Raw genomic sequence first — 26,503 nt, forward strand, 5'->3', positions numbered from 1 at the left:
AGCCGCTCTACCTTGAATCTTGAGAAAAAGAAAATAGGCTTGTGGATCATAGAAACAGCAAGTGGAAAAGACCCTGAACCAGCTCAGAAATATTCCCACGGGACCCCCAAATTCTGCCTTCTAGTGGTATTGAACTATTTCAATTAGTGACCGAACATCCCCATCTTTTGAGATGATCCTGCATCGTGCAAATGCACTTTGCCAGCAAAAGCAATTTGCTTATTCAGTCAACAGCTCTTCAGAGACACCTACTCTGTGCCGAGGCAGTGAACGGGGTGCGCACGGATAGCAGGACAAGCTCCTGCCCTCCTCACCGGCTGTCCACGCAAGCCTAGCGAAACACAAATCCATAGTAGGCCTTTGTAACGTTCTCTTCCCACAAACACATTCAGAAATCAGGAAAAGGAAAAACAGAATCCTTCATTACTCCCTGAATTCTTACAGGTTTGAAAAACAGAGTCACAGCTCAGCAGTGGGTTTCCCAAAAACCCTACTTAGAAGCTTCATGGGGTGTATAATGCCAGGCACATCTGACTCTTCAGTAAAGCTGAATGCTTTCAGAATTGCTTTTTCTTGCCTTTTTTTTTTTTTTTGGTATTAATTTTATTCTGTTTTTTTGTATAACTTTAAGTACATAAAGGTTTGTTTCCACAGGCCTCAGGAAATGGATAGAAGCCAACAGGACAATGTCTCTTCCCATCAAAAAAGTTACATATTTTGCTAAGTGTCCTAGAGAGAAAAACTGTATTTTACATTAGCAGTGCTGTGCAAGATTCTTACATAAAACCTAAAACCAGGCTGCAGTGGAGACTTTAGTCCTTTAATCAGGTGGCCGGACAGAAACCAAAAGCAGTTGAGCATGACAGGGCAGAGACAATGAAGCCGTACAGGTACCTAGCACGGAAGGAGGAAGGAATTCCAGATTCCTTGGAATGGTGTGTTTTCCTCTTTTTTTTTTTTTTCTTTCCTTGTCTAAGTTGTCTCTATAGGAAGGTGCTGGGCAGAGACCCCAGTGAAAGGAAGGGGCCAAGGCTCCTTTAACTGGCCTGGGTGCAGGGCACTGCCAGCAGCTGATGCAGGAGAACCTGCACCCAGGTTCAGGCCCACCCAGGATGGAATGCAGAATAAAAGGAAAGCTTATAGGAAACAACGTTGCTTGGAACGCTGCTAGATGGCCAAACTTCAGCCTTTGGTCCAGGGCAACCCCCGCCTCACTGGTCAGCAGTGAGAAATTAGTTTGGTTAGAAGAACCAGCTAGAATCACACCAGCCTCTGCTACCTTCATGCTCATTGTTAGAAAAAGATGAACTTGTGTGAACATTCTGATCTGTTAATCCTTAGGGACTGCTTTATTCTTCTGGAAAAGACTGTTGGTCAAATAACCCTCAAAGGCTGAAAGCTAAACCACACAGTCCTGGTGTGCGTTCCCTAAGAACGGACTGGTGGTGTGGTTGGGGCGATAGGGAAAAGCCATACCTTCCTACAGAAGATCAGCTGACCTGCTCTCCGGCCCCAAATCTCAGCCTGAGGTATATTTCAGGGAGGGCAGGCAGCTGTGCTTCTCGGAGCAGAGAAGCAGTTTAAGAGCAGAAAGGTAAAGGAAATCTAGAAAAGAACCGTCCTGATACAGATTTACCCCATGGTGTGAGGCAGAGGCACTTCGCTTATCCAGCAATTTCTGTCACTGTGGAGACCAACTCCTCCCCATTCCATAGGGTCTTGAACTGCTCAGGGACTGGGGATTCATTATAGCCACCGCCTTCGGTAGGAATGAGGACATTCATCTCAGAAGATTTGGCACTGACTATCTCGCAATCCAGGGAATTCTCGCTCAGGTAAACACGGCAGCCATCTGTTTTGTTGATGGAAATGGTTGGCACTTTACCCATTACCTGAACTTTGACATCCCTACTATTGATGGTCTCCACAATGCCCACCACGTCATCAAACACCAGACCGAGTTTCTTACAGTTACCTACTGTAATGGAGTTTATTTTGCCCTCGATTCGCAATGTTGTGTTGACACATTAGTATATGTAAGCCACCTGTTTCAGCTCTGTGTCATCAATCACCAGGTTGGAAACATTTTCCTCATTTTCCACCCTCCACTGCTTCCCCTCCAGTTCAAGTACAGCTGGCTCCTTCTTTGTGGTTGGCTTGGGGGATGGGCTGACTCCTGGTTTGGGGCCACTTCATACTGGACCACTCTGGGCCTTCACGGCGGGGTTCTTGTGAGTCTTCATGTCATCAGATACATGTTTCAGGGCATGTGTGATGCTCTCCCCCTGATTCATCTGAGCAAACAGTGCTGACCAGGAAGCAGACTCATCTGAGCCTGAACTGGGGGGGACTTGTGGGGGAGGTGGGCCTGGTGAGGGAGGAGAAGGACCTGGTCCAGCAGAGGGTCCAGATGGCAATCCACTCAGTTCTTGTGCCAAGGCCCCGTTTTGCTCCAGGCCAGTCCGGTGGTATGGAACTCCTTAGCGTAAGCCTGTAGCTCTGTCCATATACTCAAGTGAGCTTTGACCCAATCCACATGCTTCTTATTGACATCTTTGTACTCCTTGAGGACTCGGTTTGTGTGAAACATGGCAGCATCATTCATTTCTTTCACATAGGGACCAGGCTTGGGAGCCATAGCTACCCAACCCAGGGCCTGGATACTTTGGCTGACAGCTGACAGGTGATTGAACAACTTGCTGCCTCGGTTCTTCTCCTGGAAGCCTATCACTTCTTGGATCTGCTCTGAGATGGGTGCCAACAAGTCAGAAAGCTTATTGCCTGCCGGCTGCTGACACTGAGAGGCTGTAACCGAGAGAGCTTGCTCCAACTTCAGACCTGTGTGGGCCATCTCCGCACGTTCCTGCCCATCTCCCCCAGTCTCTTTACTGAGCTTCAGGTACTCTGCCCCAGAACCAGCAAGGAGTGAGTCAAACGCTTGCACATATGGAGCTGTTCCTGCTTTTGGGGCGCTGTCTCCATACCCACAGTGCATGTCAGAGGCATTGGACACGGCCTCCAGGCAGCCCACCACCTTCTCCAATCTTCCCGCCAGGTTTTGCATGTGAGCCATAATGTGCCACCTCAGAGTTGGCCTCACCTCCTGACTGCGATCAGCCGCTCTCCTAGACTGTTGCTTTATCAACATGCCCGGTGGGGACAAGGGCTTTCATGCACATTACTGGCAGCCAGGCAGCACGGGGGGTCCCACAGTCTCCATCAAAGCTTTCACACACTGTGATTCGTATTCCAACTTGGGGGACTCTACCCATGGGAATAATCCAGACCCTGGACGCAGCTTCCTGGACAAAGGCAAGGCACTGTGGTGGCATTTGCAGAAGCAGAAAGTCCAGTCCCTTCATGGAACGCTCGACACTCAGGGATTACTGTAGACCTGGCCCAGAAAGAGCCGTCTACATAGGCATCAACACACTTACTTACTGCAGCAGTATTTAGAGCCACAGGAGCTGAAAGCAAACATGCCCCACACGCAATGATAAACAAATTTATGACCCATCCACTCAATGGATTATGTAGCCATAGAATTTTGTATTTATGATGTCAAGGTCCTAACATGGATAAATGCTTTGTAGTACAACGTTAGGGGGGAAGAAAACAGAAAGCAAAGTATATTCTACAGTTACAGTTACATTGTTAAGAAAAAAACGGGAGAGAACAAGGACTGGGGATGTTGCATTAAAATGTCAGCACAGATTGCCGTGGGGAGGCACCGTGGGTGATGCTCCACTTGTAATTGTCAGGTAGGCCCTGGTGCCGTCATGTTGCTTCCGTAATAAAAGTGAATATTTTAAAATAAACAAGTTCTGCCCTGCAACTTCCCATTTCTGAATTTCTTTTTTAAAAATATATTTATTTATTTTATGGGCAGCCTGGGTGGCTCAGCGGTTTAGTGCCACCTTCAGCCCTGGGCTTGATCCTGGAGTCCCAGGATCCAGTCCCATGTCAGATCCCCTGCTTGGACCCTGCTTCTCCCTCTGCCTGTGTCTCTGCCTCTCTCTCTCTCTCTCTCTCTCTCTGTGTCTCTCATGAATAAATAAATAAAATCTTTAAAAAAAGAAAACGATTAAATATTTATTTATTTTAGAAAGAGAGAGGAAACGGGGAGGCACAGCGGGAGAGAGAGAATCTCCAGCAGACTCCTCGCTGAGTGCGAGGCTCAATCCCACAACCCTGAGATCATGACCCAAGTCAAAATCAAGAGCCAGATGCTTAACCAACCGACCCACCCAAGCACCCCTCGTTTCTGAGTTTCTGATGTCAGTGCGTAGAGACACACAGCTCGTCCAACTTGATGTGGCCGTGAAGACTTGACTTTGAACCTCCACCTTGTCAGTTTACTTTGTCTCTTGGAGCTATTTCTATATTTTACGCCCACGTGCTTCCTATAGCCATCAAATGGGACAAACAATACCATCCTCCGGGGTTGCCATGAGGATGAGATGAGGTGGTAGACATAACCACTTATCAAGTGTCCAAGTTTGGCCACAGACATTTTATTTGGGCCACAGAGTGAACTACAAACCATCGTGCCAACATTTAAAATTCTTGTATTTTGGGGCACCTGGGTGGCTCAGTCAGTTAAGCGTCTGTCTTCGGCTCAGGTCATGATCTCAGGGTCCTGGGACGGAGCCCCGTGTGGGGCTCCCTGCTTAGTGGGGAGTCTGCTCTCCCTCTCCTTCTGCCCCTACTCCTGCTCATCCTCTCTCTAGTAAATAAATAAAATCATAAATAAATAAAATCCTTGATTTTATATAAAATAAGGTGCCTTGGGGGCAAATTGGGTCCCCCAAGAAAGACATGTTGAAGCCCTACCCCCAGCACTCAGTTCACAGGAGGTCATAGTGGAGCAGAGTAGGCCCCTAATCCGATATGACTGGTGTCCTTATAAGACGACAGCCATGGGACAGACAGGGAAAACGGCCTCTGACAACAGGAGCAGAGGCTGGAGTCATGCAACTGCAAGACAAGGAATGCTAAAGAGTGTCAGGAAATCACCAGAAGCTAAAAGAGCCTAGGAAGGATTCCCCTCCGGGTCTCAGAGGGGGCACAGCCCCACCACCACCTTGACTTTGGATCTCCAGATTCCAAAACTATGAGACAATATGTTTGTATTGTTCTAGGCCACCTAGATCGGGGTTCTTTGTTACAGCTGCCCCGGGAAACTAAGGCAGAAGGGTCCCCACTTCTCCCAAACAACTGGAACATGTGACAACTCCTGCTGCTGGGGGCTCAGTTTGCCACAGGCCCGGCACTCCCTACTGCCACACTGCCACGAAAGCCTTGCATCTGTGGCTATGTGGTTGCACATCTGCACTGCTGTTTTCTTTAGAGAAAGCTTTCTCCACAACCGTATCTCTATCAAAAGATAAACTTGGAGGAGCTTCCAGTCCAACAGAAAGAAGAGAAGGCCCACATCTTTGTGGCAGTGAAAAAAATGTTCACAGGTTTAAAAGCAAACTAAGTGGGTTTTTTTCTTTTTTAATTTTTTTTTTACACCTGTTCCAATCTGCTCTTTTTATTCCAGTCACAGTACCTGAATTTTCCCAGTCCAGCTGTGCTCTCTCTGCCAGGACATTTGGGCACTGTCTCTACAGAACCATATTTTCCAAAGAGAACACAGTTCTGTGTTATTCCAAGAAAGCCCAGAGCTCCTGACTTTTTCAGAACAGGATCTATGATGTTACAAACCAAGCCTGAGCGTCCTTTAAATCCTTCAAAAGGTCTAAGTATTTATGCTTTTAATTTTGGTGAGTGCCCCTGAGGCCTATATACTGAATTCACCAGTAGGGTTTCCATGAGTAAACTACAAGCACTGTCCATGGCCATGACTGATGTCACGTGGAGAGACACTATGACAGCTTTCTCACCATCAGACATGCAGAGATGTGAATGTCTCTGCCTTGAGGGCTCCTACAGATTGCTCATGGTTCCCCGCTCCTGGGCCATCTGCCCTGCAGACCCTGGCAGGGCCATAGAGCAAGGCACTGTACCATTGTGGGCTTACCTTGGGGGGCTTCAGACTTTTCCCGCGATGTCTTTTGGAGCGCAACAGCCGTTCCCTCTCCTAGAAGGAGACACAACCATTGACATTTGCAGCCAGCCTCATGTCATACCAACCAACACTACCTGGCGCATCAGGTCAGTCCAAGTTCTGAGCACTTGAGTGACAGCCACTTCCCCAAACTGCAAGCTACAGAGCCACCCTGTCTACTGAAGCCCTTAACAAGACTGGGACTATCTTGAAAAAATAATTGCCAATCCTGAAAGCCCCAGCCTGTCTGCTTTGGGAGCTGGAAGCTGTACAGCACTAGGCAGTGTCGACTAGTGATATCTGCACTGTCAATGACAGAGCCCAGAATGAAATAGCTTGTGGCTTTAAGCTCAGCCTGAGCTGAGACCAGATCCCAATGGGCCTCCTCCAGACCAGGTGATACACTTAATTTCTCTGACTTCAGGTTCCTCCTTTGTTCTATGGGGATAGAACCTATTATGCAGTGTGGCCCCAAGAAAGAAACAGGAGCCTGTGGCCACATAGTGGCTGCTGTCGGTAGCAATGGTGTCTGCAGAGCAGTAGAAGGAGTGGCAACCTTCTGCCCTAGGCAAAAGCAGGACATCTCTCCCTTCTAACCAAGCCCTGCTCTTCCCCTTGGCTGCCAGGAAACCCAGAGACAAATCTGGTGCTTGGTTATAGCCCATATGGTCCATCCATTTGTCCCTCCTCATCTCAATGGATGTGGCTATCTTTATTTCCTCTAGTCTCATTGGTTTATTACTCCTCTTTGAACTGTATCTTTATTTTATCGAAGGTGTGTTTTCATCTTATGCTGTATCAAGTCTTTGTGTAATGAAGAAAGATGAGTGGATGGATGAATGGATGGACAGACGGAAGAAAGGAGGGAAAAATGGGAAGGTGGATGGATGGATGGATGGATGGATGGACAGATGGATAGATGGACGGACAGATGCAAGAAAGGAAGAAGGGATGAAGGAGGATGGGAACATGGGAGTATGGGTGGATAAGAAGATGGATGAAAGGATAGGAGGGAGAATGGATTAGTGAGTAGAAGTAAGGAGGGAAGGAGTTAAAGAGAGAGGAAGATAGGCCAGCAAAGTGACCTTGATAATTATGGTCAAAGCTTTTTCTAGAATTTGATCACTGGCTTTTCTATTCTTGGAAGACCCATGAATGGAACCACCACATTCCCTCTTGGGCAATCAGATCACAGTTTGCTTCTGAGATCCAACTGCAGCTTACTACAAATGCTCCCTTACGGTGCCTAAGCTCCTTTCACCGACACCTAAGAACTCTCTGGATAGAATACTCCACCTACTAGGACATAGTCATCTCCCCTTAATCTTACACACACACACAGGCTAAGCCAGCTCTTCAAATTCTCATCCGATTATAAGGTTCGGGCTTTCAAGTCCATGGTCTGCAACAACAGAGCTAAAAACAAAAACAAAAACAAAAAAGACCCAGACTTCTCAGGGACAAATTGTGCCCACTCTGCAGAGGCCAGAAGACTCATTCTCAAGTCTGCCTGATGCTGCCTTTTAATGACAGCAAATCGGGGAGAAGTTTCAAGAAAAAGAGTAGTCATGGCAACTGCTTCCAGGCACCCGTGGTGTCCTTTACATGAAGTCGAGGCTGCTTTCTGGAGGAACAAAGCAGAAGGTGCCCAGGACCAGCTCCATGAGACCCTGCCCGCTGCAGCAGCCACACCCTGGAGCCTCAATGCATTCCCGACATGCTGTCACTTGGCGCCACGTCCAGGGGTGTCGCCAAGCATGAACGTACCAGCGAGAGGTCATCAATGACGTGCTGCTGCTCCAGCACCTGCAGCCGCAGGAACTCGATCTCCTGCTCGTCCCTGGTCAGGCTGAGGTCATTCAAGGAAGTGTGCCGCTTCAGAGATGCCTGGGCCGACAGCTTTTCTTTCTGCAGCCAGAGGGAGAGAGCATCGCAGGGATGCCTGGCTGGCAGCTTCACCACAGGGCACGGGCTGTGAGCTCAGGGATATGGGATGGAAGGAGACATGATGGCCACCCTGTCCCCAGGCTGGAGGAAGCGACAGATATGGACCAGAAGCGAGCCTGGGGCAGGGCCAGCAGTGCCCACTGCTGACAGAAAGGGCTGGGCAGGCACGTGGCTGAGCAGGGAAGCTGGACAGGCAAGCAGGCCACCGGCAATCACACACCCTCACCAGGGCCTGCAAGGGGGTCCTGGGAGGAGGACACCACACCCCACAGAGCCTCAGGCTTGTCATCGTAAGTGGGGTGACCAATGCTGCCTTGCACAATCAACCTCAGCCTCTTCCACAGACCATCAAATACAAGACACCACCCTGACCACAAAGGTGAACCACTCTGTTGGAGCAAATGCAAATGCCTTATGCAAAGATGGCCACTGCTTTCACCTCCTGAGCTTGCACAAGAGCCAGGTATTCTGCGAGGCCTTTCTCTGGCACCACTCCATCCTCCAGACAACCCTGCAATGCTGATATTTCCATGCCCACTTTCTGGATGAGGGCAATGAGATGCAGAGGGAATGAGGGGTGTGTCTAAGGACAGGGGTGTGGCAGCCAGCAGGGTGGAGGTGCAGCCCCAGCGGCGGGGTGCTGCCTGGCGTCCTCCCTCCAGGCACAGAGCCCAGAGCACTGTGGGTCTCAGAGAAGCAGGAGCAGTGGGGATGGGCTGAGACCCCTCACGAGCTTCCCAGGGGAGGCAGGGGCTGGGGGCAGAATGTGGACGGTGAGGGTCAGGGGCTGGAGAACCCCAGCCGGACACAAGAACACAAGGCTGGTCCCAGGTGGCCTGTGACTCACCATTTCCACATTTTCCCTTGTAAGGTTCTTAATTTTCTCCTCCATCCTCTGGATACTCTGCAGCAAATCCTCATTCTTCTTGTTCATTCGCTTGTTCTTCTCCACAAGGGGCTTCAGCTGGACCTCGGTCTCACGGGAGCGTTTCAGCTGTGATCAAAAAGATACAGGAGGCCGGTGGTTTTCAGACCCAGTGAACTGCTGATGTCACACATCCATTCTGGGCCTTCCTTGGGACTGGGGCTGCCATCATTGGGACCACATTTCCTGGATGGTACAAACCCCCAAAAGATCCCACAGACACCTGACTCCCAAACACAGTGTCCTACCTGAGGCTCAGAGGGCCCTGGGGAAGGCAAGAGGAGGAGGCTACAGTCGAACTGGGGAGACCCGCAGACCTGCCTCAGGGCACCCTGTCCTACAGGTGTGCACTCCCTTCACCTCTGGGCATAACCCCCAGAGGTCAGGAGTCACAGGCATGAAACTCAGTCCCCTGACCCAGCTGCTCCTGGCCACCATTCCTCTCCAAGTGCAGACCTAGCAGAAAACTGTCTTCTTCGGACAACAAGTGGGCACTGGACCCCCCTCTGTGCCAGACTCAGTGCTGGGGGTACAAAGATAAGTAGGGTAGGCATTAGCCCTGGAGGTGCTCCCTGAGTCCTGACAACTGGTGGGGTGTCCAGGGAGCCCCTCTTGGGACTGGAGCTGAGTCAAAGGGATGGCACAACAGGGTGCCCTTCCAACAGACGGAAGAACAGGGCAGAGGCAGTCAAAGAGGTACGAACGCAGTGAGACAAGTGCAGGCAGACATGGCAGGCAAGGAAACCACATGCTCAGAGGTTCAGAGTGGACAAGAACACAGCTTGTTCAATATTCTCAGAGGGAACAGAGAATGTGGGGTGATGGGCGGAGGAAGGGGGGGCATGGTGGGGCCTGGTCTAGGGAGCTGGAGAGCTCTATCATTTAATTTCTACCCCTGGCCCTCGAGAGCTTCAAAGCAGGAGTGCTCTGTGGTCCCGTTTGCCTTCTAGAACAAACTGCAGGAAGCCCCGCCAGGCTTGTTCAACCCTCAGCACAACCCAAGGAGGGAGCCCCATCCCCATTTCATAGACAAAGAAACTGACCACAAAGAGGCGGGGCGCTGTGCTGGGGGCCGGGCGGGGGGGGGGGAGCATGCAGAAAGTGCTGGTACTATGACTCAAACATAGGGACTGACCACAGATCCCGGATTTTGGTGACCAGGCTGTAAAGTTAAGATAAAATAATTGGGTGGCATCCATTCAAATATAAAATGGACCTTTGACCCATACGTTCTACTTCTGGAACTCTACCCCACAAAAATAAAGGGTCAGGTGATAAAGATGGAAATGTATCTTCTGGGTGGCATGTTTGTAACTGCAAAGGAACCCGAACATGTTTGTACAAGCATTAAAACCATGTAAGAACCACCTCAAACCGCTAAGAGTGGTTATTTCATGATTTTAAGAGCAAGATTTCAAGACCTGCTTAATTCAAGATTTTAAGACCCACTGGCTAGCAGGTCAATTTTTGCTTTAAATACTTCAGTGTACTCGGAATTGTTTCCAGCAAGCTACATGTATTTCTAATCTTATTAGTAAGCTATTATATAGCACATGAGGGACTTTTTTTTTTAGCTACTGAATATTTAAATGTAAAGTGTATATCTAATATTAGATGTACAGTCTGATTGAAGCCATTTACAAATATCCCCCTAAAAATACTCGAAGGAAATAGATTTATTTAATCCTGTTAAAACTGAAAAGGTGACACTCAGTAACACTGTTGATCTCCTGTGTTTTTCAAATATGAGAGAGGCATTTACTTTCCTAATAAAATTTAGAATCAACAGGAATATGATGAGGTGTTTGTCAAGAAGTTTAGGTACTGGCTCCCATTACATAAAAATTCATTTAGCTCTTTATCCGGCAAATTTACACATATTCAAGAAACCTCTCTTTTTACTATAGGTTTACTTTTTTAACCTAAAGTACCTGTTCATTATCTTTAAAATTAGAAATACATCAACTTTTATGCAAAAGGAAGTTATCAGAGATGCAAAGAATAAAAATGATCTGTAATCACACTACGTAAAGCAACGTCCCATGTCCAGCACGATGACAATGTATCTTTGCTCTGTAAACTGCTTGTCAATTAATTTACTGCGAGCCAATTTCCATGGCAAGTAAATAGGATCTTTTTTGTCATTCTTAATGGTGGCACACATTGTACTGCATAAGTGGCCCATAACTATGTTGCCCAATACTTGAATGTTGAACAATTGGGCTTTTGTTTCATTTTGGGTCAGTTTTGGTCGCTCGCATAAACAACACTGCAGTGAACATCCTCTCCACACACCCCACATCTCTGCCTGTTTGCTCAGGGCAAATTCCTATAGAAACACAGGGCAGGAGCAGCTTTCTTCACTGAGCGTGTATCAGATTTTTAACCAGAAATTAATGAGAAAAAAGTGAAGAAAACCAGAAGGCCTCCACACTAGCTATGTGCTCAAGGTGGGCTTTGCAGCCCTGGGGCAGCTTTCTCACACCCTATAAGGCACCATCTGCCTCTTGGCGGCTGATTACCAGTTCATTCCTCTCATCTGCCAGGAGGGTATTTCTGTCCTCCAGCTTCCGTATCACCGAGTTCAGCTCAGCAATTTTTAGCTGGAATCGCCGCACATCTCGCTCGTCCATATGTTGATCCTAAAAAAAAGGCAAGATACAAATGTGCTTTGAAGAAGCTTAAATGACTCCAAGCACTCCCAGAAAACCCACAGGACATGACAGCAAGCTCCTCATCGGGAGGCCCGACACCACACGGGGTTCCCTGAAGTTCAGCCACATAGATGACACCCCAGGCCATGACAGGGACTTGTGGGAAGACTTCACCTCCAAGTGACAAGACTTCAAGACCCTCCAATGGCTCCTGAACAGCCAAATGTAGTCTCTGGGGACCTTCATGTCTGAACCCTTGCCCACTGTGCCTCTCTTACAAAGGCACATCATGGATGTGCTAGGACATTCTTCAAGACCCACTGGGCCCAATCTTGCTGGCCACTGAAATGCCAGCACCTCATACTGATGTCTGAACAGAGCATACACGACAGACTTTCAACCCTTTGGTGAATGAGTGAATGTATGAATGAATGAGTACATGCTGCTTCAGCCTCGGCTGTGCAGCCTCGACTGTGCACCAAGCTGTTGCCCCCAAAGCCCCTTCCGGCTGGCTAGGCCCCTATCCATTTTGCAGGACCCTGACTTCAAGACTGGGCCCCTTTCCTCACTCCTACTGCACACCTGGCACTGTCTTCATTTCTTTCTTGTCCACTGAGCTCAAGACCACTGGAGGCAAAAGCAGCCAGATGCTCACCTCTTATCCCCAGGCCTAACACTGGGCCTTGCACATAGTGAATGCCAGCCAGTTTGGGGAGGGATGGACAGATGGATGGATGGAAGGCAGGGAGGGTGAGAGGAGGCAGGCAGGCAAGGTGACCGGAAGGATGACCAATAGATAGAAAGAAGAACAGGTGGTGGTCAGCCATGAGACTCGGGTGGCTTGCACCTGCCACCGTCCCCCTCACCTGGACGCCCATGAGCTCAGCCATGTCCCCTATCCCGGGGGGGAGCTCTCTTTTTGGGCTGCTGTGGTACCGTTCTGCCTCCTTGACCTGAACCAACTGCTCATCCAAAGCTTCCTTCTGAAGGAGTAGCTTCTGGGTCTGACCAGTCTGTACACCAAGTTCCTTCTCCAAGGCCAGAATCACACGGTCTTTCCCTCTAATCTCGTCCATCTGCAAAAGAGAAAGAAAAAGCAATCAATCTAGGGGTTCGCAACCAGGAAGATCTCTCCCTCGTTGGCCTGAGGCCCAGGAAAAAGGTGAAGCAGGACCACAGACCTGGGTCAGCTGAGCCCAGAAAACTCGGGACAGAGGGAGACCACAGAGCACAGCCCAGGTCCTGCTGCCCTGAGCACAGAGGAGCAGCAAAGTTATGGGTTCAATGACTTATATGGCCAACTAGACACTTACTGGTGAGATATATCTATGCTCACGTCTCTCTCACCTGAATGAAAGGAAATAAAACCCTGACCTCCAGGCACCCCCAGCCGCCTCACCTCTACAGCTGAGCTCCTTCACAGAATTGGTGAGTCTCATCTCCTACTCACTCCCCAAGCCTCTCCTGTCTGGTCACAGCCCCTACTTCTCCACCAAAATAGCTCTTGCTAAGATTTTCAATGCTCCCTGGGACCCCAAACCCACAGGACAACTTTTTTTCTGTCCTCCATCCTCCTCACCAGCATCTGACCCTGCCACCCACTCCCTGGCCCGTGAGCCTCTCCCACCCCTCCAACCCTCCGCAGTGACTTCTTGGTTTCTATCTTACTGACTCACCTTGCTCTGGCCACCATTAAAGTCTGGAGTTTCCAAGGCTTTGCCCTTTCCCAAGTCGTACCCTTGTCCCAGGCAGCCATGTCCTCACCCATGACATTAACTTCCCCATACACAGCTGACACCCCAACCTATTCCCCAGGTCCTGACTTATCTTGGAGCACCAGAATCATAGAACAGGTTACTTGATGTCTCTGCTGGAGTCTCTACAGGACCTTAGCCTCTCTACATGCAAACCTCAAAGTCGTCCCCAGTTTGCCCAGCATTCCCTAGAGGAAACCAAGCAGAAAGAAGCTTACGGAAGAGCAAGCTTTGGCCCTAGGCCATATGCTTCATCTGATTCCAGACACAAAGCCAACAGCTGGGAAACTGCCTCAGTAAGGGTGCTGTCCTGGGGTGTCACCCCCCCACCCCCCAAATCCATGTCCTTCCTAGAAGCTGAGAATATAATGTCATTTGGAAAAGTGTTGCTGATATAATCAGTAGGAGGAGGTCACACAGGAGCAGGGTGGCCCTCCTGACAGCGTCCTTAGAAGAGAGGAAGAGAGACACCTGGGTGTTTCAGTGGTTGGGCTTCTGCCTTCAGCTCAGGGCATGATCCCGGGGTCACGGGATCAAGTCCTGCATCGGGCTCCCTGCAGGGAGTGTGCTTCTCCCTCTGCCTGTGTCTCTGCCTCTCTCTCTGTGTGTCTCTCATGAATAAATAAATAAAATATTTTTAAAAAGGAAGAAGAAGGAGGAGGAGGAGAAGATGACGACGACGCAGAAGAAGAGAGGAAGAGTAGCATGGACACACAGAGAGAAGGCTGGGTGGCGGTGGAGGGCAGACGCTGCAGGGAAGAACCCAGGAGCTCAGGAATGTCGTGGACTGCCTACAGCCATGAGCGCCCAGAAGGAGCAAGCACGGCTCCTCCCTAAACTCCTCCCCATGCGCCTCCAGACTGACCCCTGGATCTCAGACCTCCCACCTCCAAAACTATAAGCCAATGAATTCCTGATTGCTTTAGCCACCCAGTCTGTGGTCCTTCATTACAGCAGCCCTGGGAAACTGAGGCAGGCTTTAAAAGGGGAATGCCCCCCAACACTGAGGTTTTGTTAATGGACAAAGACTACAAGAGCTTCGGCTACGGTGATTCCTCTATCATCTCGGGATTTAGAAATAAATGCGGTCTGATCTAAGGCACACAGCCAGCTCTGAAAAGAACACCAGTGCTTTACTAAGGGTGGTTTCGACACAATCCCCTATGGATAAAGCCCTTAGGATGGAATATCTGCGGTGTTATTTAATACGTATCTGGGAGGGCCCCCCACGCACGGGCCGGTGTGGAAGCAGCGCAACACAATACTGCCTTGATCAGCCAACCGAAAAGTGATAGCCAGTTGAGATCAACAACTTTGCAGAGTGGAGAAAGCACAGCGTCTGGGACAAGACGTTAGGATGGGCACACGGCTCCCACAGGCAAGCTGTGTGACCTCGGCCAAGCCACATAACTGCTCTACACCTCAGCCTCTTCACATAGAAAAGGGGCCATAGGAATAGCCACCCAAAAGGGGAGCAGAGACAAGCAGGCTGGTGGGGAAACAGGCCACCAGGCCCAGGCCGCCTGCCTTAGAGCCTTGACCCTACTGCTTCCCAGCTCCATCACCTCGGTCGTGTTCCCTGATTTCCTCCTGCACCTCTGTGTTCTCACCTGTGAAATGGGATAAGAACAGCACACGACTGGGCTGCCTGGGGGACTCAGTGGTTGAGCATCTGCCTTCAGCTCAGGGCGTGATCCTGGGGTCCTGGGATCAAGTCCTGCATCAGGCTCCCTGCGGGGAGCCTGCTTATCCCTCTGCCTGTGTCTCTGCCTCTCTCTGTGTGTCTCTCTCATAAATAAACAAAATGTTAAAAAAAAAAAAAAAAAAGAAAGAAAGAAACAGCACATGACGAATAGGGAGGGATACTTTGCAAATGAAACGTGCTCACATGCAGAAAGCACCCGGCATGGAGCAGGCATTCAGCAGACGCTAGCTCTAGTGAAAGTTGTCCAGCGGCACATAGTAGGTCTCCACAAACAGTAGTACCTGTCCTTCCTGGACTGTCTCCTTTGGGTATTTGGATATTGTGGAAATAAATGAATACAGTAGATGTTTGAATTGTGGTCCTTCAAAAGACATGCCCATCTCCTCACTTTGGATTCCTGGGACCATGACCTCATTTGGGAAGGGGGTCTTTGCAGACGTAGTTAGGTTAAAGATAGTAAAATGATAGTATTAGGGCCCACCTCATTTTAACTGGGGTGGGCCCTAATAATAATAAATAATATAATTATATAAATATATTATTTATATTACATTAATACAATTATATTAATACATATTATAATTATATTTATTATTATTAAAGCTGACTGTGATCTGTACCTCTTCCTGTGACTCGGACACCTCGAGCCCACACACACCGCCACGGCGAGCAATGGTGGTCAGAGCCCCCCGCCCTGGCAGCAGACCAAAGTGGGCTCAAAAGCCTCCCCTCCCCCATACACTGTGTGACGTCCCGGTGCACAGGCAGGGCCACCTGTCAGACCCAGCCTCAGCCTTCTGTAAGGTGGGGACCCGGAGACCTCTCTAGAACCTACTCGGTCCAGTTGTGGAGATTTAGATTGCAGGGCAGAGCCTGGCATATGACAAGCTGCGACCAACACTGACTGCCACCACTCATCTGAGTTAGCTCCTGGTGAACATACGGCTATCTTGTTTAAGCAGCAGACCATTAAAAACTAATCAAATAATTAGATTATAGAAAGGAGAAATGGTACCAATCCACCCCAAATACCAGGAGGTTTTCATGCAAAATCCTACAGTTCTGGAAAATTCTCTGAGTCACCTTTGAGAGTAAAACGTGTGCTGCCCACCTCCACATCCCCAGCCCGGTGTGACCATCTCCCGGGCCAGCCCAGGGCCAGCCAGGTGGGGCTCCTGAAGCACCTGCCGATGTGCCCGAGGCTCCCCCTGGTGGCGATCCACCAGCAGCTCCCCACCTCAGCCGAACCCCCTCTGAAGGTCTCCCTCACCCCAGTAGGGAAGAATCAAAAAAAAAAAAAAAAAAAGAATCCTTGAGGATGCAAAAGACTTGTTGTCACTGCCGATGCCAGTCCAGAAGCAGTAAGAAGTATGTGAAAGGAGTTCATTAATTAAACCACTCACCTGCTTTCATTAATGCAACAAATACTGAGCCCGGTGCCATCAATGGGTACTGGGAAGCCTCTATGAGCAAAACAGACCTGCGTCCCTGCCCTCAGAGCTTCCATTCTAGAGGGGGAGGTAGCCAATAAACATAATAAACAAATCAACCTGCAGTAGATCAGAGAGAGTGCTCAGTGCCAGCAGAAAAAAATAAAGTGCAGGAATCAATAGTGCTGGGGGTGGAGGAGGCGGCGGTGTTGCACATTTACGTGTAGGGTCCCCCATAGCACCCAGGCCACATGCTTCTTGCTTTGCACTGGAGCCTAGAATTGGAGCCCCCACCATGCATTACACCAGCTCCTCCCACACAGAGCAGCAGCATTGCAAGCCAGACACTTCTGGAATCCCAAATTCTGCACCAAGATAAGTGCCAATTCTCCCACTTAGCCCAGGCAATGAGCAGAGAGAGGGCTTATACCCATCACTCTGGCAAAGGTTCCTAGGAAATAGTCCCCAGCAGCAGAGATGACATCCAGGAACAAATGGTCAATGCAGAATGTCTTCTGGAGTCGACCTTGACTAGGTTGTTCTAGTTCCCCAGCCGGCACCCTGAGGTCCCCTGAGGTCTTGCCAAGCTCACACAGCCAAGGTGCCTGCCCAACAAACTCCATTTGTTGACTTTGTGTCTGGCTCCCAGGCTGAGCTCTTCACCATCCTGCCCCCTGACCCCAGGACCCTGACGAGGCCACGAATCCCTCATGTCGAGAATCCCTGACCTGCAACACCTGCGTGTGAAACCATTCCTTCTCGAATCCCTGACCTGCAACACCTGCGTGTGAAACCATTCCTTCTCCCAGCTTCTGGTCTCAGGGTATGCTTTAGGAGAGGGGTGGGGCCGAAGCCATTGCAGCTCCCAGGGCAGGCCCTGATTGGCTCACACCAGCCACATGTCCTGCCCTCTGGCAGTAACTGGCCCTGGATGGATACATGAGCCAGTCAGAGCCAACGGCCTGGAGGCAACACAGCTAGGACCCCCATCTCCTCATTAGGAGCCAAAATAGAGCCTTTCTCTGGGCTGTGCGTGTGAGGATGGGGGCCTAGCACTGTGGTGGCATCTCACCAGCCCAGTGCGAGCCCCCACAGGCTGAGAATGACGCAGCAGGAGGCAGGGCAGAGCCTGACAAACCAGGATCCCACTCCTTCAGCTACAACAGCTGACAGAGGACGGTTCAAGCTGGTTCAAGGCAGAATTTCTGCGACTTGCAACCGAAAGAGCCTGACCCAGAGTTAGGAGATGCACACCACCTGGGCGATGGCTGTTCCTTCCTTCTCGTGTGCCAGTGCGAGCTCAGTACTACATGTGAACTGACTGGCCATGCTCTCTCGAGGTCTTCCCAAGACCCTCACAGCAGATGGCATTTACCCCATCTTACAGCCAGGTGAGGCCCGGGCGACAGACACACCCAGGCTCCAGTTAGCAGCAGAGCCATGATGCAAACACAGGTCAGCCTCTGCAGAGCCCGCGCCATCCCATGTGCCCCACACCCAGCAGGACGTTCGTCCTGGTGAAAATCTTCCTGTGGCCCGCTCCCGACATGCTCACCAATGTGTGAGTAACTCTGTTAGCTCCACTTCACCCCAGGATTTGGGGAACAAGGAATGAAGCTGAGGCTGCTCCCCCCATATCGGTTCTCACCCTCCTCCTTTGGTGCCTGTGGCCAGTGACTAGTAGGAGCGTTCACCCAAACTTCACATCCACCCTAAAAGTCAGAATGAGATCTTATTCGGAAACAGGGGGTGTCTCCACAGATGTGATGATGATGTAAGTGAAGACGAGGTCAGAGCAGATTAGGGTGGGCCCTGGATCTACTCCTGGTGTCCGTGCCAGAAGGGGACCAGACACAGATGCACAGGGGAGTTGAAGGCCACATGGCAGCAGAGCCCGCGATGGCGCGGCCACAGCCCAGGAACACCAAGGATTCTGGGCCACCACCAGAAGCTGGAAGAGGTAAGAAGGGACGCTTCCTTGTAAGCTGCAGAGGGAGCATGGTCCCGCTGACCCCCGATTTCAGACTTCCAGCCATGAGAGAATAAATTCTCCACAACCGTGAGAGAATAAATTCTGGTTTGAAGCTACTGACCTTGCAGTAATTTGTTATGGAAGCCCTGGAAAACTAACAGAGGACCGGGCTGGGATTTATTAGCAGCTGCTGTGCACTCAGTAAAAGGACATTTCCCAGGCCCCTTGCAACTAGGTGAGGCTGAGTAAGTGCTGGCCAAAGAGCTGGAAGGGGAAGTGTATGGAACTTCAGGGAAGACCACGTCCTTCTTCCTCTACCCTCCTACTGTCAACCCAGGATGATGATGTGAGGGCTGGCACTCCACGGGGATGAGGGGCCACGAGGACCAGAGCCACACCCAAAGCCCATTCTGAGGGCAAACCTAGGAGGTACGTGTATCCCTCACTATTCTGTGGAGCCCTGTGGCAGCCCTTTCCAGACTCTGTACATGAGAAATGTCCAGTTTTTAAACCCCAGTGTCCTGGAGGAGTTGTCTATTATGTGCAACCTGGCCAAAGCCTAACTGGTCTAGGAAGTGAGTCCAGAAACTAGTGTTACTGCCCCATGTGGACCATAACCGCCTTTTCTGGTTTGCCTCTCTTAAGGGGCATGTTGATGTGTGAGCAGGGCCCAAAGGCCTTCCTGCATTCCTAATCTGATCCAGCGGACAAAGAAATGAAGCACAGGCCACCCTCCAAACACATTGCCATGAGCAACGGCTTGCCTGAGGATTTACATTTTCCAAACTGGCAGATAACAGGAGAAATGGACACCTGATCTTGCCACTCAGTTCTCCAAGTGGCCCTTTTAAGAGAAAATCACACACACACCGAGGACACCTGAATTGAGGATACTCCTGTTTAGCGCTGAAACGGAAACCGGCACCAAATCCTTTGGTGAATTTTGAATCAAGCTCGAGCAGTCCCTGATGCAAATATTTGTTCCTTCCTCATTTTATTTGCCTTAAATATAAACTTCTCCTGCAAGAGAGGAATGTGAGTTCACAGGTCTCCTGTTATGGAAATGATAAGCTGGAGTCCGCTGTACTCTCATCACCCTGGGGCAGGTATGGGATTACTCCCATTTCGGAGGTGAGGCGCCACAGGCTCAGAGACAGTAAGCGACTCAATCGGGCTCACCCAGTGAGCAAGACTGGATTCACACCCAGAGCAGACTTTGTCCAGGGATGCCTGGATGGCTTAGCAGTTCAGCATCTGCCTTCGGCTCAGGGCGTGATCCCAGGGTCCTGGGATCGAGTCCTGCGTTGGGCTCCCCACAGGGAGCCTGCTTCTCCCTCTGCCTATGTCTCTACCTCTCTCTCTGTCTCTCTCATGAATAAAATCTGGGAGAAAAAAAAAAAAGCATACTTTCTCCAAAGGCTTCCCTTCCCCCGACATGATAATGCCTCCTCCACACTCTACCCACACAGGAAGAGAAAAGGAGCTGGATATGACCTCTGAAGTCCCCTTCCCTGGACCGCCTTTCTGTTCCACAAAGTGAGATAGCAGGTAAAGAACCACTTCCTCCAATGAGTCTGTCTACAGAAACCCGACAGGGAGAACGGGACACGTTCCTGGGCACTAGCAACATCACCCGCTGCTCAGCCATCCGTCCTCCCAACCCCCACAGCCAGAGCCCTGGCCCTACGTCCTGCGGTGCAGGGCCCCGCGGAGGGCAGTTTTAAAACCACAGTGAGGGCATTTTGTGTTGTGCCTACCTGTGAGTGTCCATCAGGATATAAGACAGGATGCAAGCAAAATGCTTTCCATCATTATCCTGCCACCCGAGCCCTGCATGCATGTGTGCTACGATGAGGTCTGCCAGAGGACATCCTCCAGGGCAAGACACCCCCTTCTGAAATGTGTCATTGACTACAAGTCATCGGAAAGCAGCGTACCCTTTATAGCTGCATGTGCATGGGAAGTGCAATCATGCACTCCAAATTCAGGGGCAGGGGCCTGGGCACGGGCAGGGGGGTTCAATCGTGCCTGGATACTTCTGTGTGATGGGTACGGAAGGGTTTATTATCTCACCTATACTTTTTGCCAGAAACATTTCATAATTATTTTTACAGAGAGAGAACCGGAGGGAAAGAGAGAGAGACTCTCCAGCAGGCTCCACACCCAGCATGGAGCCCCACATGGGGCTCAATCTCACGACCCTGAGATCGTGACCTTAGCTGAAATCAAGAGGGGGATGCTTAACTGACTGAGTCACCCAGGTGCCCCAGAAACCTTTCATAATTTTAAAACTTTTATTAAAGGGAAGAAAATAAAGTCTCTAGTATTTAACAATGGCAGGTACAACTGTATTTTCATTTAATATTTTATTGGGAATTCATGTAACAAACATCACTATGGCTATTTTAAATTTACAATAAAAATGATCACACTGTGCTCCTACTTCCAGTGTCTTTCCCTCTGCATGCAATGGTCTCTCGTCATTTGACAAACTCCTATTCATCCTTCAAAACCCATGTCACTTCCTCTGTGAAATTACTCCTGGGTTCACATATCAGAGTCACCACTTGCTCTTTTTTGCTGCCTTCTGAGCTGGCCTGGTCCTACCACTGATCTCCTCACACTGTGATAATCTGTTCATACTTCATCACCTGGGTGACTGTCAGCTCTTTGCCGTCTAGGTTCACAACTTATTCTTTGCAGCTCTGGTGCCTAGGTTAGTGCTGGAACTCAGGCAAATAAATATTCAATGGAAGGAATGACAACTCTACTTTCTCCAGGGTCATCCTGATGGAGTATTTCATCATGGTGGGTGCTGTTTACACCCTCAATATTGCCCTCTTTCTTACTGCCAAACAGCTGTCCATTATATGAACATACCACATTTTATCCATTCCCCAACTGATGGACATTTAGGTTGCTTCCACTTTTTTACCATTACAAAGTGTTGCTGTGATCACATTTGCGACTTTATGTAAACATGTGTTTTCATTTCCCTTGGGTCTCCACCTGGGGGTGGAAGTGCTGGGGCAGCAGGTAAACTGTTATTTTAAGAAACTGCCAAATCATTTTCCGAAGTGCTCAGAGCATTTTATGATCCCAACAGCAGCGTCGGAGCATTCCCACATCTTCCCGAGTATCTGTTATTGTCTGTTGTTTTTGTTTTGGTTTTTTAATTACAGCCATTCTAGTGGATAGATAGATACTAGCAGTATCTAGTTATGATTTGTGTTTCCCTGATGATCAGTGGGGTTGGGCATCTTTTCATACACTTATCTGTCATTTAAGTACATCTTTTCTCTTTCAAAATATCCTTTTGAATCTTTGCCCATTTTAATTATTTTTCTTATTGCTTCAAAGTTGTTTTTATAATCCAATAGAAGTTGTCAGTGATACATGTGTTGAAAATATCTTCTGATCTGTGCTGTATCTTGTCTTTTATTGATGCCTTTGGATGAACAAAATTTATTTTTTAAATCTTTGGTGTACAACCTTCTCTGAATAGCGCATTTATATGAATAGTGTGCTTGTGTCTTGTCTGAGAAATATTTACCTACCCCAAGATCATGAAAATATCGCTCTGTGTTGTCCTAACTGCTTCAGTGTTCACTTTCTAACATCTAGGTCTATGGTCCGCCTTGAATTGATCTACAGATAGCATGATATGAGGATCACTATTCCTGTTTTATGTTGTTTTTCTTACAGACGTCTGACTACTTTCAACACTGTTTATTGAAAGACCATCCTTTCCTTACTGGACTGAAGTGTTATCTGTTTCCTAAACCAGGTAGCCACATGTGCATAGGTCTGGTTCCAGTGATTTACCCACAGATCCTTCAGCCTGTGTTGATAGTAAGCTTGGTTATATGGGAGTATGAGGTTTCTAGTTTTTGCTTGCCTTCAAGATTGTGACTTTAGGTCTTTTAATTTTTTATATCAAATTTAGGAATTACTTGCCAATGTCTACGAAAAAAAGTCTGCTGGGGTTATGATAGGGATTGTCCTGAATCTATAGATCAATTATGAAAGAAATGATATTGATACAAGGAAAATGGCTTCACCCTACATTAGAACTCCTTTATTTTTTTTCTCAGTCATGTCTTCTAGTTTTCAGGATGGAAATCTTATACAACTTCCATTAAACTTCATTCCTAGGTCATGGTGCTCTATTATAAATGGTCTTTTTTAAAGTTCTATTTTCCCATTATTCATTGCTAGTAAATAGAAGCACAGTTTATTTTTCATATTTTCTTTCCACATAGAGATTTTGATAAATTCACTTACTGATTCTAATAGTTTGTAGAATCTCTTGGATTTTCTCCAACACAATCATAACTATGAATACTTTTTTTTTAATCTTTAGAACTTTTCTTTTTATTGTCTTTTGTATTTGATGTCTTAGCCAGAGCAATGTTGAACAGATGTGGTGACAGTAGATATCTTATTCTGTCTTTGAATTAGGAAGTGTTCTATATTTTATCACTATATACATTGTTAATATTTTTTTTAATAGAACTCCTTACCAGATTCAGGAAATTCTACTCTATTCATAGTTTGCTGAGAGTTTATATTGTGAAGTTGAATTTTATGAAGTGCTTATTCTGTATAAAAATGATCATATGGGGTTTTTTTCTCCTTTATTCTATTACCAGTTAAATTACACTCACTGATTTCTGAATATTAAACCAATCTTTGTATTCCTAGAATAAACCCAACTTGGCCATAGCTTATCAGCCCTTCTAAATATTGTTGGATTGTATTTGTCAATATTTTATTTAGTACTCTGGTGGCTAGGTTTATAAAGGATACTTTAAACCTTTTCTTGTAGTATCACTGGTTTGGGGATCAGTTATGCTGGCTTCATAAAATGAATTCGAGTATGTTCCCAATTTCTCTTTTCTGGAAGAGTCTGTCATTAGTTTTATTTCTTCCTTAAATACTTAGAAGAATTTACCTGAGAAGCTTCTGGGCTTGACCTTTTCATCCTGGGAAAACTATTAATTACAGATTTAATTTCTTGAAGAGCCACAGGACTACTCACATTTTCTATTTCTTATAGTGTCCGTTTGGTTAAGTCATATTTGTTCAAGGAATCTGCCCACTTCACCCAAGTTTGAAGTTCACTGATATATGCTGTTCATAAAGTCCTTGTACTGTCTCTTTAACTTCTATAGGGCCTGTGGTAGTGCCCCTTTTATATTCCATATACTAAGGACTTGTCTCTTTGTCCCTTCATTGGTATTCCTCAGGAATTATCAGTTTACCTACTTTAATTAACTTTTGATGTGTTGATTTTCTTTACTGATTTATTTCAGTGATTCCTGCTCTTTAAGGACCTTCATTCTGCTTTCTCAGAGACTGATTTGCTGTTCTTTTTCTTTCTTCTTGGAATGGAAGCTCAGATTTTTTATTTTCACTGTTTCTTCCTTTTTGTCTAAAATCTGTTTTACTCTAAAGACTACATTTTAAATCTAAACAGTACATACAAGAAAATGTGTATGTCCCCTTGAAAAGAATGTTATCTGCAGCGCTAGAATACTGTATTGTTGGTTTAGGTCCAGTCAGTTCACTGTACTGTTTAAATTTTGCGTATCTTCGTTCATCTATTATCTCTGTGCTCTATCACTTGCTGAGACACAGTGCTACTTTCCAAATATAACTGTGGATTTGTTTCTCCTTTTAGTTTTGATGTTTTCCTTTTGCACGTTTTGAAGTTTTGTTATTAAGTGCCATTAAGAATTGACCCCTTTAAAAAAAAAAAGAATTGACCCCTTTATTATTAAGAATGATCCCTCCTTTTCTTTAGTTTTACTCCTGGCCTTAAGATCTTTGACATGAATACAGATAGACCAGCTTTCCTTTGGTTCGTGTGTGGACATTGTACCTATTATTTCTTTCCTTATAATTTTCAGTCTAATCATGTCCTCATAATCAAGATGTGCCTCTTGTAAAATATCACTATTGTTGCTGTCGACGCTACTCTGAGCAGCTTAGCTTACTTGCCTTTTCAACCTTCTGAAGTGTACAGGTTCAAAGTCCGACAGTTGTCCCAAGGGGCAGACTGGTGATGTGCCTGTTGCAGCCCCTCTGTCTGGCCGGCTGTTTCCTAAGTATGGTATGGCTCTGGGAGAGTTCATTCTGCCTTTTTGCCCGGCCTTACTTGGCCTCCCTCATCACCCCAGAACTCCATGAATATTTTAGGGTAAAAACTGAACCATTGTGTGGGATCCTCCAGTCTCCTATTTGTCATGCTGACCCTGAAAGATGGCAAAAAGCCCTGATCACCTCACTCAGCCCTGCCTGAGTCTCTTTGTTGGGGGAAGCCCAATCCCTAGCCCACACCCAGGATGAGCAAATGCCCCCAAGGGAAGAAAGTGGCTAGTAACTGTCAGTTCATCTGAACAGGCTCTCTCTCCTCCCTTTGAAATTTTAACTATTCTAGACCTCAGAACTCCATAGCTCTCCAGTCCTTAAACATAGGTTTGCAATTTATGGTTTTCCCCGGTTGTTGCAACAGAATGGCTGGCCTGTCCCTATAAACTCATCTTACCTGGAGGTATAAATGTGCTCTGGTTTATTAATTAAATGAATAAATAAAGGCCCAGCACTTCACTAAGCTTTCACGGTCCTTTCTTCCAATACCCCTGCCCCTTATCTATTAACCTCATCTTACAGGTGAGGAACTTATGCATCTGAGCTGTTCCACGCAGTACCAAGGATCCCACACCTAGCAAGAAGAGTTCTAAGCACCCAAAGCCTCTTTGCCACCACGAGAATGGGCAGGGACTTTGCTAGAAGCCCAGCGTCTAGAACCACGTCCTTGCTCACTACACAGTGGGTCCTCAGAACTCTGTTTACTGCACACCTATGGAAAGGAAAGGATACATGCAAGCGGGGGAGGAAAGAATGCATGGAGGACAGGATGCACGTGGGCGGGAAGAAAAAGGTGCATGCACGCCAGCTGGGAAGGGGTGCAGGCAGCACGTACCAGCCTGCGGATGTCCCGCTCGCACTCGCGCTTGATGCGGTGCACCTCGTCCTGGTGCGCCTGGTAGGCAGCGCGAAGATCCGCCGCCTTGGTCTTGTCAGCCTGCATGCAGTTGCTGAGCGCCTCCTCTGCCTGTTTGCGCGCAGCCTTGAGCTCCAGGATTTCCTGTTGCAGCCGCAGGCGCTCGCCGTCAAAGGTCCTGCGCGCCTCCTCTCGCGCCTCGGCCAGCAGCGCGGTCTTGACCTTGTCGGCCGCGCCGTCCCGCAGCACATTGAGCGTGGCCTGCAGCCGCTGCAGCTCGCCCTCCTTGATCTTGGCCGTGCGCGCAGCCTCCTGCTCGTGCTGCCGGATGAGCACCTCGCGCAGCGCCTGCAGCTCCTTGGTCTTCTCCTCGTGCAGCTTGGCCCTGAGCTCCGAGATGTAGGCCGTGTGCCGCCGCTGCTCCTGCTCACGCTCCAGCTTGGCCTCCTGCAGCCGCTCCCGCAGTTTGCCTACCTGCGGCGCGAGCCACGGGAGAGGTGGTCAGGGTTAGAGCTGGGGGAGCCAGCCAGACCCAGCCACCACCTCCCCATGCCCCTTGGTGCTGGAAGGCCCCTGAGACCCTCCCCGGGCCCCCACGCCCCAATATCCTGCCACCCCCACTGTCCTGACTCTCATCCATCCCACCTACTGTTTTACTTCCTACTATATTTCCTACTATTTTCTTGAGAATTTCTCTAGAGGTGGAAAAACATCTGAAGATGCTGGAGAGGGCAGTCAAGCCTTTGACATCTCTTCCAATTTGGAGCTTTACAAGAAAGGACAATTTCTCAGTGATAAAATACAAGACACACAGGCAGAAATCATCTCTCACCAAAGATGAGCATATTTCACGCCAGAAATACCTTTCCAGTGCCCAGGCGTCGGATTGTGGGCTTAGGAAAGATGGAGGTAGAGAGAGGCAACCACTCTCATTGAGCTGCCCCCTCACAGTCTGGGGGCTCCAACAGATCCCCCACATTAACTCCTAGGAGTCTTGAGACCAAGATAACGGTTTTGAGGTTGATAGCAACAGCTTAGAGATGCATCCATGACCT

General features: G+C 48.4%; 1 protein-coding gene and 1 pseudogene across 5 annotated transcripts in view; both read right to left on the minus strand.

Moving 5' to 3' along the window:
• The window catches only part of JAKMIP1 (janus kinase and microtubule interacting protein 1), a 140,568-nt gene that overhangs the window by 45,309 nt on the left and 68,756 nt on the right, over nucleotides 1-26,503 (minus strand). For 4 of the 5 annotated variants that reach the window (XM_077878720.1, XM_077878713.1, XM_077878714.1 and 1 more), the window contains 6 exons: nucleotides 25,428-25,922; nucleotides 12,445-12,654; nucleotides 11,447-11,566; nucleotides 8,847-8,993; nucleotides 7,820-7,960; nucleotides 6,026-6,085 (listed from right to left, as the gene is read on the minus strand). In XM_077878720.1, the coding sequence (XP_077734846.1) occupies nucleotides 6,026-6,085; nucleotides 7,820-7,960; nucleotides 8,847-8,993; nucleotides 11,447-11,566; nucleotides 12,445-12,654; nucleotides 25,428-25,922 (1,173 nt within the window). The remainder of the gene's footprint in view (nucleotides 1-6,025; nucleotides 6,086-7,819; nucleotides 7,961-8,846; nucleotides 8,994-11,446; nucleotides 11,567-12,444; nucleotides 12,655-25,427; nucleotides 25,923-26,503) is intronic. The other variant, XM_077878717.1, reaches the window with a different exon arrangement.
• Nucleotides 524-3,767, minus strand: LOC144301586 (adenylyl cyclase-associated protein 1 pseudogene; annotated as a pseudogene).

This window comes from Canis aureus, chromosome 2, assembly GCF_053574225.1.
Source record: "Canis aureus isolate CA01 chromosome 2, VMU_Caureus_v.1.0, whole genome shotgun sequence".
NCBI lineage: Eukaryota > Metazoa > Chordata > Mammalia > Carnivora > Canidae > Canis > Canis aureus.